This window comes from Triticum dicoccoides, chromosome 3A (genome assembly GCF_002162155.2).
Source record: "Triticum dicoccoides isolate Atlit2015 ecotype Zavitan chromosome 3A, WEW_v2.0, whole genome shotgun sequence".
Classification (NCBI taxonomy): Eukaryota; Viridiplantae; Streptophyta; class Magnoliopsida; order Poales; family Poaceae; genus Triticum; species Triticum dicoccoides.
The window spans coordinates 742,659,462-742,672,852 of NC_041384.1; the positions used below are offsets into that span (position 1 = coordinate 742,659,462).

The 13,391-nt window shown below is 43.2% G+C and overlaps 1 protein-coding gene across 1 annotated transcript; it reads left to right on the forward strand.

Annotated features, from left to right (window-relative positions):
• The first annotated feature begins 8,750 nt into the window (after nucleotides 1–8,750).
• LOC119270616 (thioredoxin Y, chloroplastic-like) lies at nucleotides 8,751–12,879 on the forward strand. Its single transcript, XM_037552634.1, has 5 exons — nucleotides 8,751–8,962; nucleotides 9,767–9,855; nucleotides 10,320–10,497; nucleotides 10,611–10,718; nucleotides 12,489–12,879. Exons 1-4 carry the CDS (start codon nucleotides 8,798–8,800, stop codon nucleotides 10,674–10,676), a joined length of 498 nt encoding a protein of 165 aa, XP_037408531.1. The 5' UTR covers nucleotides 8,751–8,797; the 3' UTR covers nucleotides 10,677–10,718; nucleotides 12,489–12,879.
• Nucleotides 12,880–13,391: the final 512 nt, after the last annotated feature.

Genomic DNA, 13,391 nt, shown 5'->3' on the forward strand with positions numbered 1-13,391 from the left:
TAGGGTTAATTTACTTAGGTTTTAGTTATGTTAATTATGTTATCTATTTAGTTATGAATTTAGATAGGTTTCAAAATTTGCTGAATTTATATGCAAATTTGAACTGGACATGTGATATGTGGATATGTCATGTTTTGGACATGCCATGTTTTGGTAAATGATCCGAGTTTCCTATGTTACGCCGGAATGTCGATTCATTTCCGTTCCGGTGAATTTCAAGCGCTCGATATGTCCATTTTTTAGCAAAGGTCATGCCGAAATTTCACGTGAATAAAGGCATGATTTGTGCTACATAGTTGGCATATCGAGTGCTGGCACATAGATTTCTTTTTTATCTCATTTCTCATTTATTCATACTTTTAGAAATAAATGAGGACACTTAATCATAGGAAACATGTCGAACAACGAAGAAACTGGGCCTTCTGACCAAGATGCTGACGAGATGGATTATGAGGGTGAACAAGACTACCTCGACTTTTTGACTGCTAAGCAAGGTTTGCAGGTCCGCCTCGATGATGGTACTGACGCCGACACCGACACCGACACCGACGGCGCCGGCACCGATGGCGGCGCCGAGACCGATGGGGAAGGTACCGCCAGGGAAGATACCGGCGCCAATGCCGGTACCGAAAAGAGGCATAAGAAGCAAAGGATACGAAAACCTAACAAACTAGGGATTGGACGACTTGTGATCACAAAGATGGCACCTGGCAAGTTTGAGCCGTTAGAGCCGGAAGAACCTCGCAAGTGCTATGGGAACCAAGTAGGATGCATCCTACGGGAATGCGCGAGCATCAATGATGATGACTTAAGGAGTAAAGAACATTTAACGCAGTTGCTCCTAACGAAGTTGCACAAGAGATTCAAGTTCCCCGATCGGGATGATAACATAGAACAACCGTGGGATGATCCGAAGATGAAAAAGATTAACAATCACGCCATGGGCATGTTCAGCAATGATTTGGCCTCCTGGAAATCGAGGGTGAAACGAGCTATTGAGGCTGAGGAACCCCTGTCCAAGATTCTGGAGGAAAATCCGACACTTACGAAAGAGGAGTTCGAAAAGTTCAAGGACACTTGTGCTACCGAGGACGCCAAGGCTAAGGCTGCGAAATTCAAGAGCCTTCAGCAAAGGAACACGGGGAAGCATCGCCTCGGAAGCCGTGGCTACCTCGGTAAAAGGCCCATATGGGATAAGGAGGACGCGAAACGTGAAGCCGCGGGTCTCCCAGACCCCTTCGCGAAGTTCACCAACCCCTTAGAGCATGACTTCATCAGGGCCCGCTACAAGTGGGACAAGGAGAAAAAGGTTTTTTACACGGAGAAGATCACGAGGAAATTAATTAGACTACTGGAGAAGCAACACCAGCTTGTAGCCGAAAACCCTACTTCTCCGATGAGGCCCAAGTGGGACACCCCTCTCAACCAAAGTTTCAGATCGCGGGCGAAAAGAGCGCAATCGCGGCGCGATCACGGGCTGGAAGCCTTCCCGCGAGGCAATCCTGTTTTTTACGCGATCTGCCGCAAACCGCGCGATCACGCGCGAAACGGCACTATTTGGCTTCGCTGTCGCTGCAAAATCGCGGGATTGGGCCGAAAACTGAAACACAAGGGCCCAAAGGCCCCAAACAGACCAGAAACAGCCCAGATATCGTGATGGTATATAAGACCTCCTCCAGAAAACCTAGGTCGTGTCCCCCTCATTCCCTTCTCTTCCTCTCACCAAAAACTTGTGGCGGCTACGCTGCTCTTCCCAGCAGCGCCGACTGCTACTTCATGGAAGCCAGATTGGATTCCGGGGGTGGTGGAAAGGCGACCGGCGACGAGGGGTGTTTGAACGACGCCGCCTCTGCGACCATGATGACATCTCAGTCTCCAGCAGCCGGGGCAAGCACATCGCCAGGAGGTACAAGTGTCCTCCAATTCCATAGCTCATTGGTAGATTCAGACTTGTTTGTTGATTCAGGATTTGATACCTACTTGGATTGTGGAGGGTGGCGTTGAACGTGTATGTGTGTTTGGTTTACTTATTCCTCTCACGGATGGATGGGGAGAGTAGAAAGCAGCAGTAAATATTGCTTCTAGCATAGCAGGCTAAAGCGCTGATATTAGAAAAATAAATAGGCATGCTAAAACAGAGAAAAACTGGAATAGGCTCTTGTGGTCTGAGCAGAAGGAGCATGTAGAAAACTGAACCGAAAACAATGAACGTCATTCATATTTTTCCTGTATTGTTTTGATTATATCCAAGTCATGGAAGATGTGCTTAGTGATGCTTGCAACATACCCCAAAATTTGCGTTCACTTCAAGGCAAGGGATATCACTTTCTATTTACCAGATTGCTACATAATAAAACTGCTATTTCTCTAGGAAAAATTAGTACAACCAGAACCCGTTTTTTCATTGCCAGTAAAGCAAATCACAGCTCAAGAACTTGTGTAAAGAATAAAGATATTGTTGTCTGTTGTGCTACTTCCATAACCTGTGTAAATAGAATGAGAGGGTTGGCTGGGTCTGTTGCTTTAATTTAGTGTATGTAGAATGCTCTCAGTAACCCATTTCACATCTAATTTTTCTAGATATGTCTATTTGATTTTTCTAGATACATCTAATTTGTTGTTTTTGTTGATTCTGTGGACTGTTCAGATGTGAGAAAAGATGGCAAGATGATATTTGATCTTGTTGATAGATGCATAGAAGAAATTGGGGAGAAGAATGTCGTTCAAATTGTAACGGATAATGCCTCAGTCAATATAGCAGCAGCAACAATGATGAAAGTGAAGCGTCCCTCCCTATTTTGGAATGGTTGTGCAGCCCACACAATTGATTTGATGTTGGAGGACATAGGGAAGCTTCCTGCAATCGAACAAACAATTGCCAACGGAAAGGTTGTGACGGTGTTCCTTTATGCGCATACAAGAGTTTTGGCATTGATGAGAAAATTTCTTGGAAAAGACCTAGTCCGCTCCGGTATTACTAGGTTTGCAACAACATATTTGAACTTGAAGAGCTTGCAGGACAACAAAAAAGAGCTACAAAAGTTGTTCAGGTCCGATGAACTCAATGAAATGGACCACCTAAAAAAGGCAAAGGGGAAGAACGCAGCTAAAATCGTTTGCTCTGAAACTTTCTGGAAAGCAGTAGATACCGTTGTCAATTTCTTTGAGCCAATGGTAAATCTTTTGAGGAGGATGGATAGTGATGTTCCAGCAATGGGCTTTATTCATGGTTGTATGTTGGATGCAAAGAAAGAGATCTCCGTGAGGTTTGACAATGACAAGTCTCGCTTTCTGGAAGTGTGGGACATCATTGACAAGAGATGGGACATCAAGTTGAAGACTGCATTACATATGGCCGGATACTACTTGAACCCATACTATTATTATCCAAACAAGCTTGATATTGAGATCGATGGTAGTTTCAAAGAAGGGCTGATAACTTGTATTTCAAAGATGGTTGAAGATCCTATCATGCAAGAAGAAATAATCGATGAGATTGACCACTATCAAGAGGGGATAGGGTCTTTTGGAAGGGACATTGCTGTACGGCAAAGGAAAAACAAGAAGTTTGATCCAGGTAATTGGTTGCCTGATATTGTTGTTTCTTATTTTGTTATCCTGCCCAAAGTTTCCTAACATGTCCCACTTGTTTATGTTCAAGCTAAATGGTGGATGAACCATGGGACAAGTGCTCCAAAACTAAGGATCTTGGCTGCAAGGGTTCTTGGTTTGACATGTAGTTCCTCTGCTTGTGAGAGGAACTGGAGTGTATTTGATCAAGTAAGTATATTGTTCCTCCTTTCCACTTAAATGCATTGTTCAATCCATTTTGAAGACTTTGTGATGCTGTCAATTTCTCTATGAACTTAAGTGCAGAACTGGTGGTCTTGATTATACTTCTTCTATTTATCTGGTGATGTTATGCTTGCTGCAGCCTTTGACATATTGATTTGTTCATTTTGTAGGTTCACACAAAGAGACGCAGCAGGATGCTGCATGACAAGATGAGTGACCTTGTTTTCATCAAGTTCAACTCCAAACTGAAGGACAAGAAACTAAACAAACGCAAGGACCCCATTGAGAAGCAGGTGGTAGATGTTTTAGAAGATGATGAGAATGAATGGATCACTGGTGTAGTGCCAAACGGTGATGAAGAGCAAGGTGAAGATCAAGATCAAGAAATTCCGTATGCAAGCTCGCATGCTGGACCAGGAACTTCTGCTATTAATCCACTTAAAAGGAAGAGGGGTGTCTATGGTAAGAAGAAGAAGATGATGATCCCTGTTACTCCTCAAGAAGATCTGCTCTCTGCTTCCTCTGCTTCAGAAAGTGACGACGACGAGGACACCGACATGAGTTCTGGTTCTGACATGTGAGCTTGTCGGTTTCTCTATGAACTTCATTTTGGCGCTCATGATTCTATCCTTTCCTGTGTGCTTTTGACAAATGAATTCTGAAGACTTTGTGATGCATGTAATGGACTATGGACATGATGATGTTTGTTACTGAACTTAAGTGTCGAACTGCTGATGTTATGCTTGAAGCTTGATGCAGTCTTGAATTTATGTTTCTATTTATCCGTTGAACTGCTGCAGATCTCTTCTGTACCTATTATGTTCGAATTTATATTGAGAATCCTCTTTTTTCTACTGAAAATATGCTGTTTTCTAAGAAAAATATGCACATGTATTAGTATATATGTGTGATATACATGCACAGGTACTGTAGCCGCGAAATGGCTTAGCGGCCGCTATAGCCGGCGATAGCGGCTGTAGCGTTGGCACAGAGCCAGCCGCTAAATGCCTTAGCCCGCGATCTGAAACTTTGCTCTCAACTGGGCCTTGAACGAACTTAAGGGACTCCCTTTGGGCCAGCGGCCGCAATATGGTTGTGTGCACGGCGCTGGAGATGGCGCCACGTGGAAGGTGTTTTACAACGAGGGCCCGGAGGCCAAGAAGTAGAAAAAGAAGTTTAGTCAGGCGGACATCAACTCGAAGGTGAAGCTTGCGGTCGAGAAAAAAGTAGTTGATGACGCGAAAAAAGCAGCCGAGGACAAATATGAGTTGTTACATCAGGCAGTCAATGCAGCTGTAACTGCCTACAGAAATGATTTCGCTACTAACTTGGTTTTAGTTATCATCAACTGGACAAAGGAAAATCCAGACAAGACGGTACATGATTTCCCGTTGCCCAGTTTCAACGGGAGCAACTCCATGAATAACAACATCATCGCACCATCACTTGCCCACGCAACCGGGCCTCCTCTTGCAGCCGCTCCCGCTCATAGCAGCCCGTCCTCAGTCTCTGGCGCGCTCGGTGGGCCTTCGTCTTTGGCTGAGCTCGACGCCATCACGGTAATTACATGTCGCACCACCATATATATATAATATTCCATTTTTGTTGCCTTTCGGATGTTTTACGCCACAGACATATGTATTTGCAGGCGAAAGAAACCCCGTGCACCATACTCTACTTGATCAAAGGCCAGAAGGTGGACGTGGGAAAGGGGATGATAATGGACCCCTTGCAACCCACGTTCCACAACCAGCCGATCCCTGCTGGGCACTTCAGGGTTAGCTTGTCCAGTGTGAAATCGGGGCACGAGGATTTGCCTCCTCCAGTACAGCATGTGGGAGCGGACGACGAGACCCCACCGCGGATTGGAAGCTGCAAGGCTTGGGTGCTGCTATGGCCGAAGAATCTTATTCGTCTGGAGCCGGCCGAGAGCACATCAATAACCACACATCAACAAGCATGTGCGGAGACCACCACCCCGCCTACGCAATTACCAGCTCCTGTAGTGCCGGGTGAGAGCGGCGGACGACATGATGAAGGGGGTGCAATAGTGCTGGCTGATGTAATTTGTCCTATAGAACAGAGAATGGATGATGAGACGGAGGTCGACCCTATGGATTTCCTTAATACAAACGCGTATGACTGTGACATAGAATTGATGAGTCAACCATATGACAAATCGGGCTATCAGCTTGCTAATGAGGATATGGATGATATGCCCGGGCAGGAAGGTCGTAGCAGGGATTGCAAAAAGTCTCTCTTTATGAAATCCTCACAGGACACGCCTGAAGATGCCGCCTCAACACAGGCTCAACTATCCCAGCGCGAGGGTCGTACAGTACTTAGCCCGGGAACACTGGGGCAGGGGTTAAGGAAGGGTCTAGAAGGTGTGCCCAAGAAAAAGGAGAGAAAGAGATCGGGGAAGATAGCTGCCTCCAAACAAGCCAGAGCACATAGCAGCCAAACGATGCATTCTGAAGAGCGTGTACCCGTGAAAGGTGCGGCCATGTTCCATCTCACGGGCGAGCTGATGCTATCGCCGAAACCGCTGGAGGCACTATCAGGGGATCTCAGGAGACTGCACGACCATGTGCTGTCGACTGAGAAAAGCCTACTAGCCTCAAAGGATCCAGGATATCCGACATACGCGGCTCGTGTGCCTGAGGGGAAGTGCTACGTCGAGACACGGCCCGCGGAGGTGTTCTTCCTGCGGTTTGACCATATCTTTGAGATGTTTCTGACAAGGCGGCTCGATTTTACAATCGTCCGCCTTTTTGCGCTACATATGAGCTCTGTCATGAACAGTGAAGAAGTCTCGCAAATCTGTGTGGCGGATCCGTACTACATGCACGAGTCTTTCTTGAGTCTCGGCGACTTTGAGCGTGAAACTGCTAGGGACTAGCTCCAAAACTTCATGATACAGAATAAGGACCGGGAAATTGTCCTCATGCCTTATCATCCAAAGTAAGTCAGTTTCGAACAACCCTTTCATACATTTCAATCATTCCTTCTCTTTTTATGGGGAATAATTTGAGGTGTCTTTTCCCCGTAGCAACAGGCGCGCCGTCCTTATCGTTTTTTATCCGCAAGTCTCCCACACCGTGTATTTTGACCCTTCCAGAGACTACGAGAAAAAAGACTACACCCACATAATGAATATTCTAGATGATGCTCTCCAAGGCTTCAGCTTTAGAGGTGACCACATGCAGATCAGGAAACAAAGGAACAAGAAGATGGGTTTCGTGCATAAAACTAACTTCTCCTGCATCCAAGTCCCAAAACCAAGCAAGAAGGATGGATTGTACATCCTCCATTTCATGATTCAGTTCAACACGGATCACCAAAAGCTTCGCATGAGAAGCAGAAATGATGATCATATCCACAAGTGGCTAGAATCTCATGGAGAAGCGGATTATAAACTTAGAGATGACTTCTTTCGCATCCAAAGCGACATTGCGACGATCATCATGAAAGAAGTCGTCGATAAGAAAGGGATGTTCCACCATGGCCCTATATCGCGAGCTGACGTCCGAACTCGCATAGGCATGCAACGTCTAGACCTCACGCCGTTCAAGAAGCTAGGGTCCATCCTCGATGATATGGAAGGATGGAACTTCTAGTGATTTATGATGCCAATGATGATGATATGTGTCGGTTGAACTTGTATACTATTTGTAGCGATGCAACTTTGTGATGTTCATGATCCCTGCCGAACTTGCGTAACGCTACTTTGTTAGTTTGCGTACGATGACCTGCGTACCTCTAGTTAATTAATTTGCGTACTGTATGTTGCATCTAGTTGCTAACCCTTTCTTTTTCAGTGTTCTCTAGTATATTTTGTTGCATATATATGATTGTACATCCTCTTCATGAACATGCATCTCTAACAGGTACCTAGTTTCTTGATGGCGAGATGGAACTGCTATGTCGTGTACAAAGGGAAGGTTGTGGGGGTGTACAACGAGTGGCATGAGTGTCAGGCGCAAGTGAATGGGTTCTCGGACGCCAGCCATAAAGGCTTCAAAAGCAGACAAGAAGGAGAAGCTAGTTACTTGAGGTTCACGCTAGCGCGAGAGAGGACTCGTAACCTCCATCTCATGTACTGCATAGTTCCGCTCTCACTCATAGTGATAGCTCTTCTCGCGTATACCTTTGTTTAGATGGATGACGTTGTAGTTGCAAGTATTCGAGACTTGCATGTATCGCTATTTTCGAGATGATGACAAGATACCACTTTGTGTTGGATGATGATTATAACGAGACTATTTGTATGTATATGCTATGATTACATTTGTGGTTTCACAGGCATTTGTATGTGTATCATGATGACATTTGTATGTGCTAAAGATTCTTCTATAAAGCCTGTTTAAATACAAAACAAATATGCCCAAAAAAACAAAAACTACTAAAATTAGCAGTAGCGAGTGGAGAAAAGTTAGCAGCAACGCGATTGTAGCAGTAGCGCGCACAGGGGAAGCGCGCTATAGCTATTAGCAGCAGCGAGGTTCCTTTAAGCACGCTGCTGCAACACTTGTGTAGCAGTAGCACGGGTGGACCAGCGCTACTGCTATACGTTAGCTGTAGCTTCTTATTAGTAGCGCCGGCCTCCGCGCTACTAAAAGGCCGAAAACTCACGCTGCTACTAGGCTTTTCCCTAGTAGTGTCTAACTGATATGCACTCTTTTAGAGCTTGATGTGTGTCTTTCTGTTATGTGATACCTTTTGGACGTTATTATGCCATACTGATGAACATGCTAATATTTACTCCCGTTGCAACTCACGGACATATGTGCTAGTAAAAAGTAAAAGAAAGACTGAGTCGACCAAACGAATCAACACCGATGGAGTAGGTAAGATGTGTGTTCCACGTGGCGAACCCGGTCCACCACGTCATCCTCCCTCTTCTTCCCTGCGAACAAAGACGCGCACACTGCAGATAAGAGAAGCGGGTACACCACACGCGCCGCCGCCGACCAAAACCCTAGCCACGGAGACCCCACCCATGGCGGCCTTCACCACCACCGCCGCCGCCGCCGCCCCCGCCGCCTACGCCGCCTCCCGCTCGCCGGCACCGAGCCCCTCGCAGTGGGCACCGCCCCGCCGCTCTCCGCCGGCCGTCGGGCTCCGGCGAGCGGCCGCGCCGCCTCGCAGGGGAGCCGCTCTACTGGTGAGTACTCGGTGCATTTGGGCCACCTCCGGTCGGTCGTGGGAACGCGCACGGATTTTAGTGGGGAATTTTAGTTTGGACCAGATAAAATCTCTGCTTTGCCATGTAAAATCTGAAGCCAAGGGGGCGCTTTGTGTACTATGTTCAGAGGTCCAGACCAATCCTAGTAATAGTAGAATTGGGTGTAGCCGGACATAGTTTTGTGTTAAATGTAATTGTCTATGACAGTGGCGGACCTCGGATGTTAGTTCGGGGGGTTCCACGATTTATATACATATATACAATATAGAGACAATATAAGTTAAATACATTGATTCAAAATTTGTGAAAACTATGCTATATATAGCACTACCTCTGTAAACTAAGTAATATATGACGTTTTAAATCACTACGTCTTGTACTATTAGTTTACGGAGGGAGTATTATTTTGTCCAAATGTCTTCATAATTCCAACAAATAATCCTAAAGTAACATTAAACTGTTAAAAAAATTAATATTAAGTGTATAATATAAACTCTTGTGCCACTTGTCTGTTTTCTTCCTAGGCTGTTAACTTGATGTAGGTGAAGAGCCATCAGTAGCTACGTTTTTTTTTATTTTTGGTGCTAAAAAAAGCTATGTTGTTTTTGGCTGGTCACTTTTTTCAATGGTGCAACCCTCTTACGCAGTAGTCATCTACAGACATTATCATAGAAATGAAAAAGAACCATTCTACTCTGTTTTAATGACTTAATGATCTGCTGCTTTTAAAATATATCTATTTCTTTTGTTTACTTTTTCTGTTGTTTCTATCTTTTCCGATAGGTCAAAGCTAAGAAGGAAACATTTTCTACCTTCGATGAGTTATTGGAGAAGTCTGAAAAACCTTTACTCGTCGACTTCTATGCAACTTGGTACGCGGCCACTTGCAAAGCTAGTGCTCCTGAATGTACATATGGCCTAGAACATCGCTGCTCTATACTAGATATACTGTGAATTGTGCCCATCATCATTGTGTTAAACCTTATGGAGCCGAGTTTGGTGGTGGCATGTCCTGTTCCTACTTAGAAAGTACCGCCAAGCTCTTAACTGTTTTCTTTAGTGTTCATCTTGTGGATTCTTAAAGTGCTACCATGTTAGTTTTGCTTTAGTCCAAAGATGACTGCCTTTTGAACACTAAAAGTGAATCTTACTAATTTATATGATTCTGTGTTTTGTGAATAATTTCTTTCTCATACTTTGATGAAGAAGTGCATCATTTCTCCTTCTGACAAAAAAACGGTGTATGTTTGCAAATTGCATGGCTATGTTGTAGGAAGATTGGTAAATATATACCAATATGCTGTATGTTTGCATTTATTTTTATTCTTTTTGTTAGGTGTGGTCCGTGCCAATACATGGTTCCCATACTTCAAGAAGTGCATGAGAAGATGAGTGACAAGATTAACATTGTGAAAATTGATACAGAGAAATATACAAGCATTGCAAATAAGTATAAAATTGAAGCATTACCAACTTTCATTGTCTTCAAGGATGGGGAACCTTGTTATCGCTTTGTAAGTTTTGATCACTCATATTTCTCCATTTATAAATGGTGTTTTGACTGGTGCTGATGAAATTGTTATAACGTGGCTTTGGTCTGTATTTTTGTTTATCTGCCGGTATTCAGGAGGGAGCGTTGCCTGCTGACCAGCTAATCCTGCAGATTGAGAGTGCTTTAGAAGCTCCAAAGTAGCATGTGCATGTATTGTCAGCAAGGAATTTCGCTCCCTGAAATGTATGTTGCTACCCATAACATGTCTTTCTATGTTTGCATATTTGAATTATGGATCATCCATTGTTGATTGTTGTTACAGAGGTTTTACCTGAGTTACAAAAAAAAATAAACATTCCCTTCAAAGCTACAGTTTGAAACAATTGCATTGATTCATGACTCATCTTTACATCATCTTTCCCTTTATGGTTACTGATTTTGTCAAAATGAGAGACTCAATTACATATTGTGCAGTATGTAATGATGTTAAATTAGCAGAACTTTGTTTGGCATATCGGTCTGAGACATCTCAGTCACTGGTTGTGTATATCCATCCCAGTTTATGTATCTATAAACAAATTATTCCTTCTTCCTTAACTCTGATTATGGAATCGGCGAAGTTAGTTATGCAAAAGTCCATTACGTATTCTGGTTCACCATGGTTTTGTCCCCAACTAGCCGAATCTAGATATACTTGCCTTTCGGCAACTGTAGTTCACTATGATATTACCACAGTTACTTTTACCATCTCCCTGATTAGTTACAGCAATTGGATTGTCTTTCTTTCACTGAGGATTCTAAGCCAGTTGATCCAACCCATTAGGCAGCTATGCCAGTTCCTTTTTTTTTGTTGCTACTGTGCTCTTTCTTTCTATTAATAAGGTTGGGAATCATTTGTGCGTGTTTGCATTCAGTATCTTGTTGCTTTGATACAAACTGGTCTGTTCCTAGGATTTACTGGGAAATCTGGCACAACTGCTGTTTGGAGTCGATTAAAAACAGGCGTATGTTGGACTTCACTAGAGTAAATTGTTAATAACACTGTTCCAAACGTGCTGGGATTTTATATCCCACCAGATCGAAACTGATGTTCACAGTTTTCTGAAATATAAACTCTTGTTGTAATTAAGTAATCATCACTGTCAACATGCTGATGTGTACTCACTTAGTTTTCTGTAAGGGATAGGTTACATTACAGATGGCAATAATAAAAATAATAGCGGATCTTAAGATGGCGGATCGATCCAAAAAGTATTGCAAACTATATATAAAAGCGTATTGCATGTCAAATCAAGACAACTATGTGTATCAATCGACAAATTCAAACATTTGGCCACACTACTCTTATGCATGAATTCTCATCTGCTCATCCCTTCACGTATGCCTAAGCCTAATTGTTAAGAGAAGCTTTAGTTCTGAGCCAAGTGCGATGTGCAAAACTTCCTTACCTTACAGGTAATGTGGCTCTAATAGAAAAATTGAGTACGCAATGTGCAATGCCTGTCGGTTTGTGTTGTATGTATTTAAAACAGCAGAGGAGTGAAATCTTACTTGATGACTTGTAGAGACGTGGTGCATTGTTATTGACTTTAATAGATCCCTTGCTTAGAGTAGTAGAATATTACTGAAGCGGTACTACGGAATTGCTTCGTAGGGGAGTATCTGTGTTTTCCCTTTTACTTCTTTTATACATATTCAGAAGAGTACAGTATTTATTCTGAAAGATCAGGACAAAATAACCAATATAAGAAATGACTAGGACTATGTCTTTTAAAGTAATAATATACATTAGAAACACTAAACATTTGTGTTGGGTATGCTACTGGTGAAGCGTTTGATTGTTTCAGATCAGGATAATCTTAACTGGGTTATTATACATAACTCTGAGTTAAGCAGACGATTGCTGTAAATATAGACTGTTGGGCTGCTTTTATATTGGATCCTGGCTCATGCTTGATGCAGCACAATAATTATCCCTACCAGCTAAAGCTACATTTTGCTTTTGACATACAGAGCATGTGTGAAGAATGTCCTCCTTATGGATTGATCTACCAACTATGTGAAACGGTCTGAAATCTCGGTGTACAAAGATATGGAAGCGCACATCTAGATGCATATTTTAAGTATGTTTCTTCTGTGTAAATTCTTTCAGCGACTAAGATTTTGTTTTGGAACTGAGCCTCTGGTGTTCCATTTGCCTGGTACGGAAAATTACCATATCCATATTTATCAAGTTGAAATCTTAAGTGCTGAAGTTTACTGTGACATGGCATTTATATATTCGTAGTCTGCTCCTTAAAGACAACTTTATAATTCATCATTGCCTTTTGGCGTGGACGATTGTGGATTCCAGCATCTATCTTAGAATATGTACTTGAATGGCCATTAAGCAATGTGCTGGAAATATCCCATCGTGATTATCCGATGTTTACAAGAGCTGTTTGTACTGTGTGTATTTGTTCCCAATGAGGAACGAATTCGTCGGCAAGCATTCCAAAATCACATATTTTGTGTAAAAAGAAAAAATCAGACGTTGTTTTTTCCCCATGTGCGAACCGAAGTGGACGATTATTCTGACGTTATTTCACCTGCGTGTGTATTTGTTTCCCTGGTCACTGAAGTCGGTCAGTGTTAATAATGATAATACTTTGGGTTGGCTAAGCTAACTCACTAGCCCTTTTCTTCTGCTTTCTCCATAAACATACGGTCTTCTGTGTGTGCTCAGGAACCAAGCCCCAGAGGCATCTACTGAACAATGTGTGGAGTGTTTCACCTAGGTTTGTTTAGCGTCACTCTTAGCCATGTGACAAGAAAGGGAGGTAAAAATAAAGCAGACAGAATAATAACGTTACTGAGTGCTGAGAGAGAACACACAACATACGCATCGATCAAGGCTTCATAGAGGGGATCACAATA

What these genes read in the sequence shown, in the direction of transcription:
- LOC119270616 (XM_037552634.1), top strand. Translation starts at nt 8,798, where the DNA reads ATGGCGGCCTTCACCACCACCGCCGCCGCCGCCGCCCCCGCCGCCTAC. An exon ending in GCAGGGGAGCCGCTCTACTG is followed by an intron (nt 8,963 to 9,766) that starts GTGAGTACTCGG and finishes CTTTTCCGATAG; the next exon opens with GTCAAAGCTAAGAAGGAAAC. An exon ending in GTCGACTTCTATGCAACTTG is followed by an intron (nt 9,856 to 10,319) that starts GTACGCGGCCAC and finishes TCTTTTTGTTAG; the next exon opens with GTGTGGTCCGTGCCAATACA.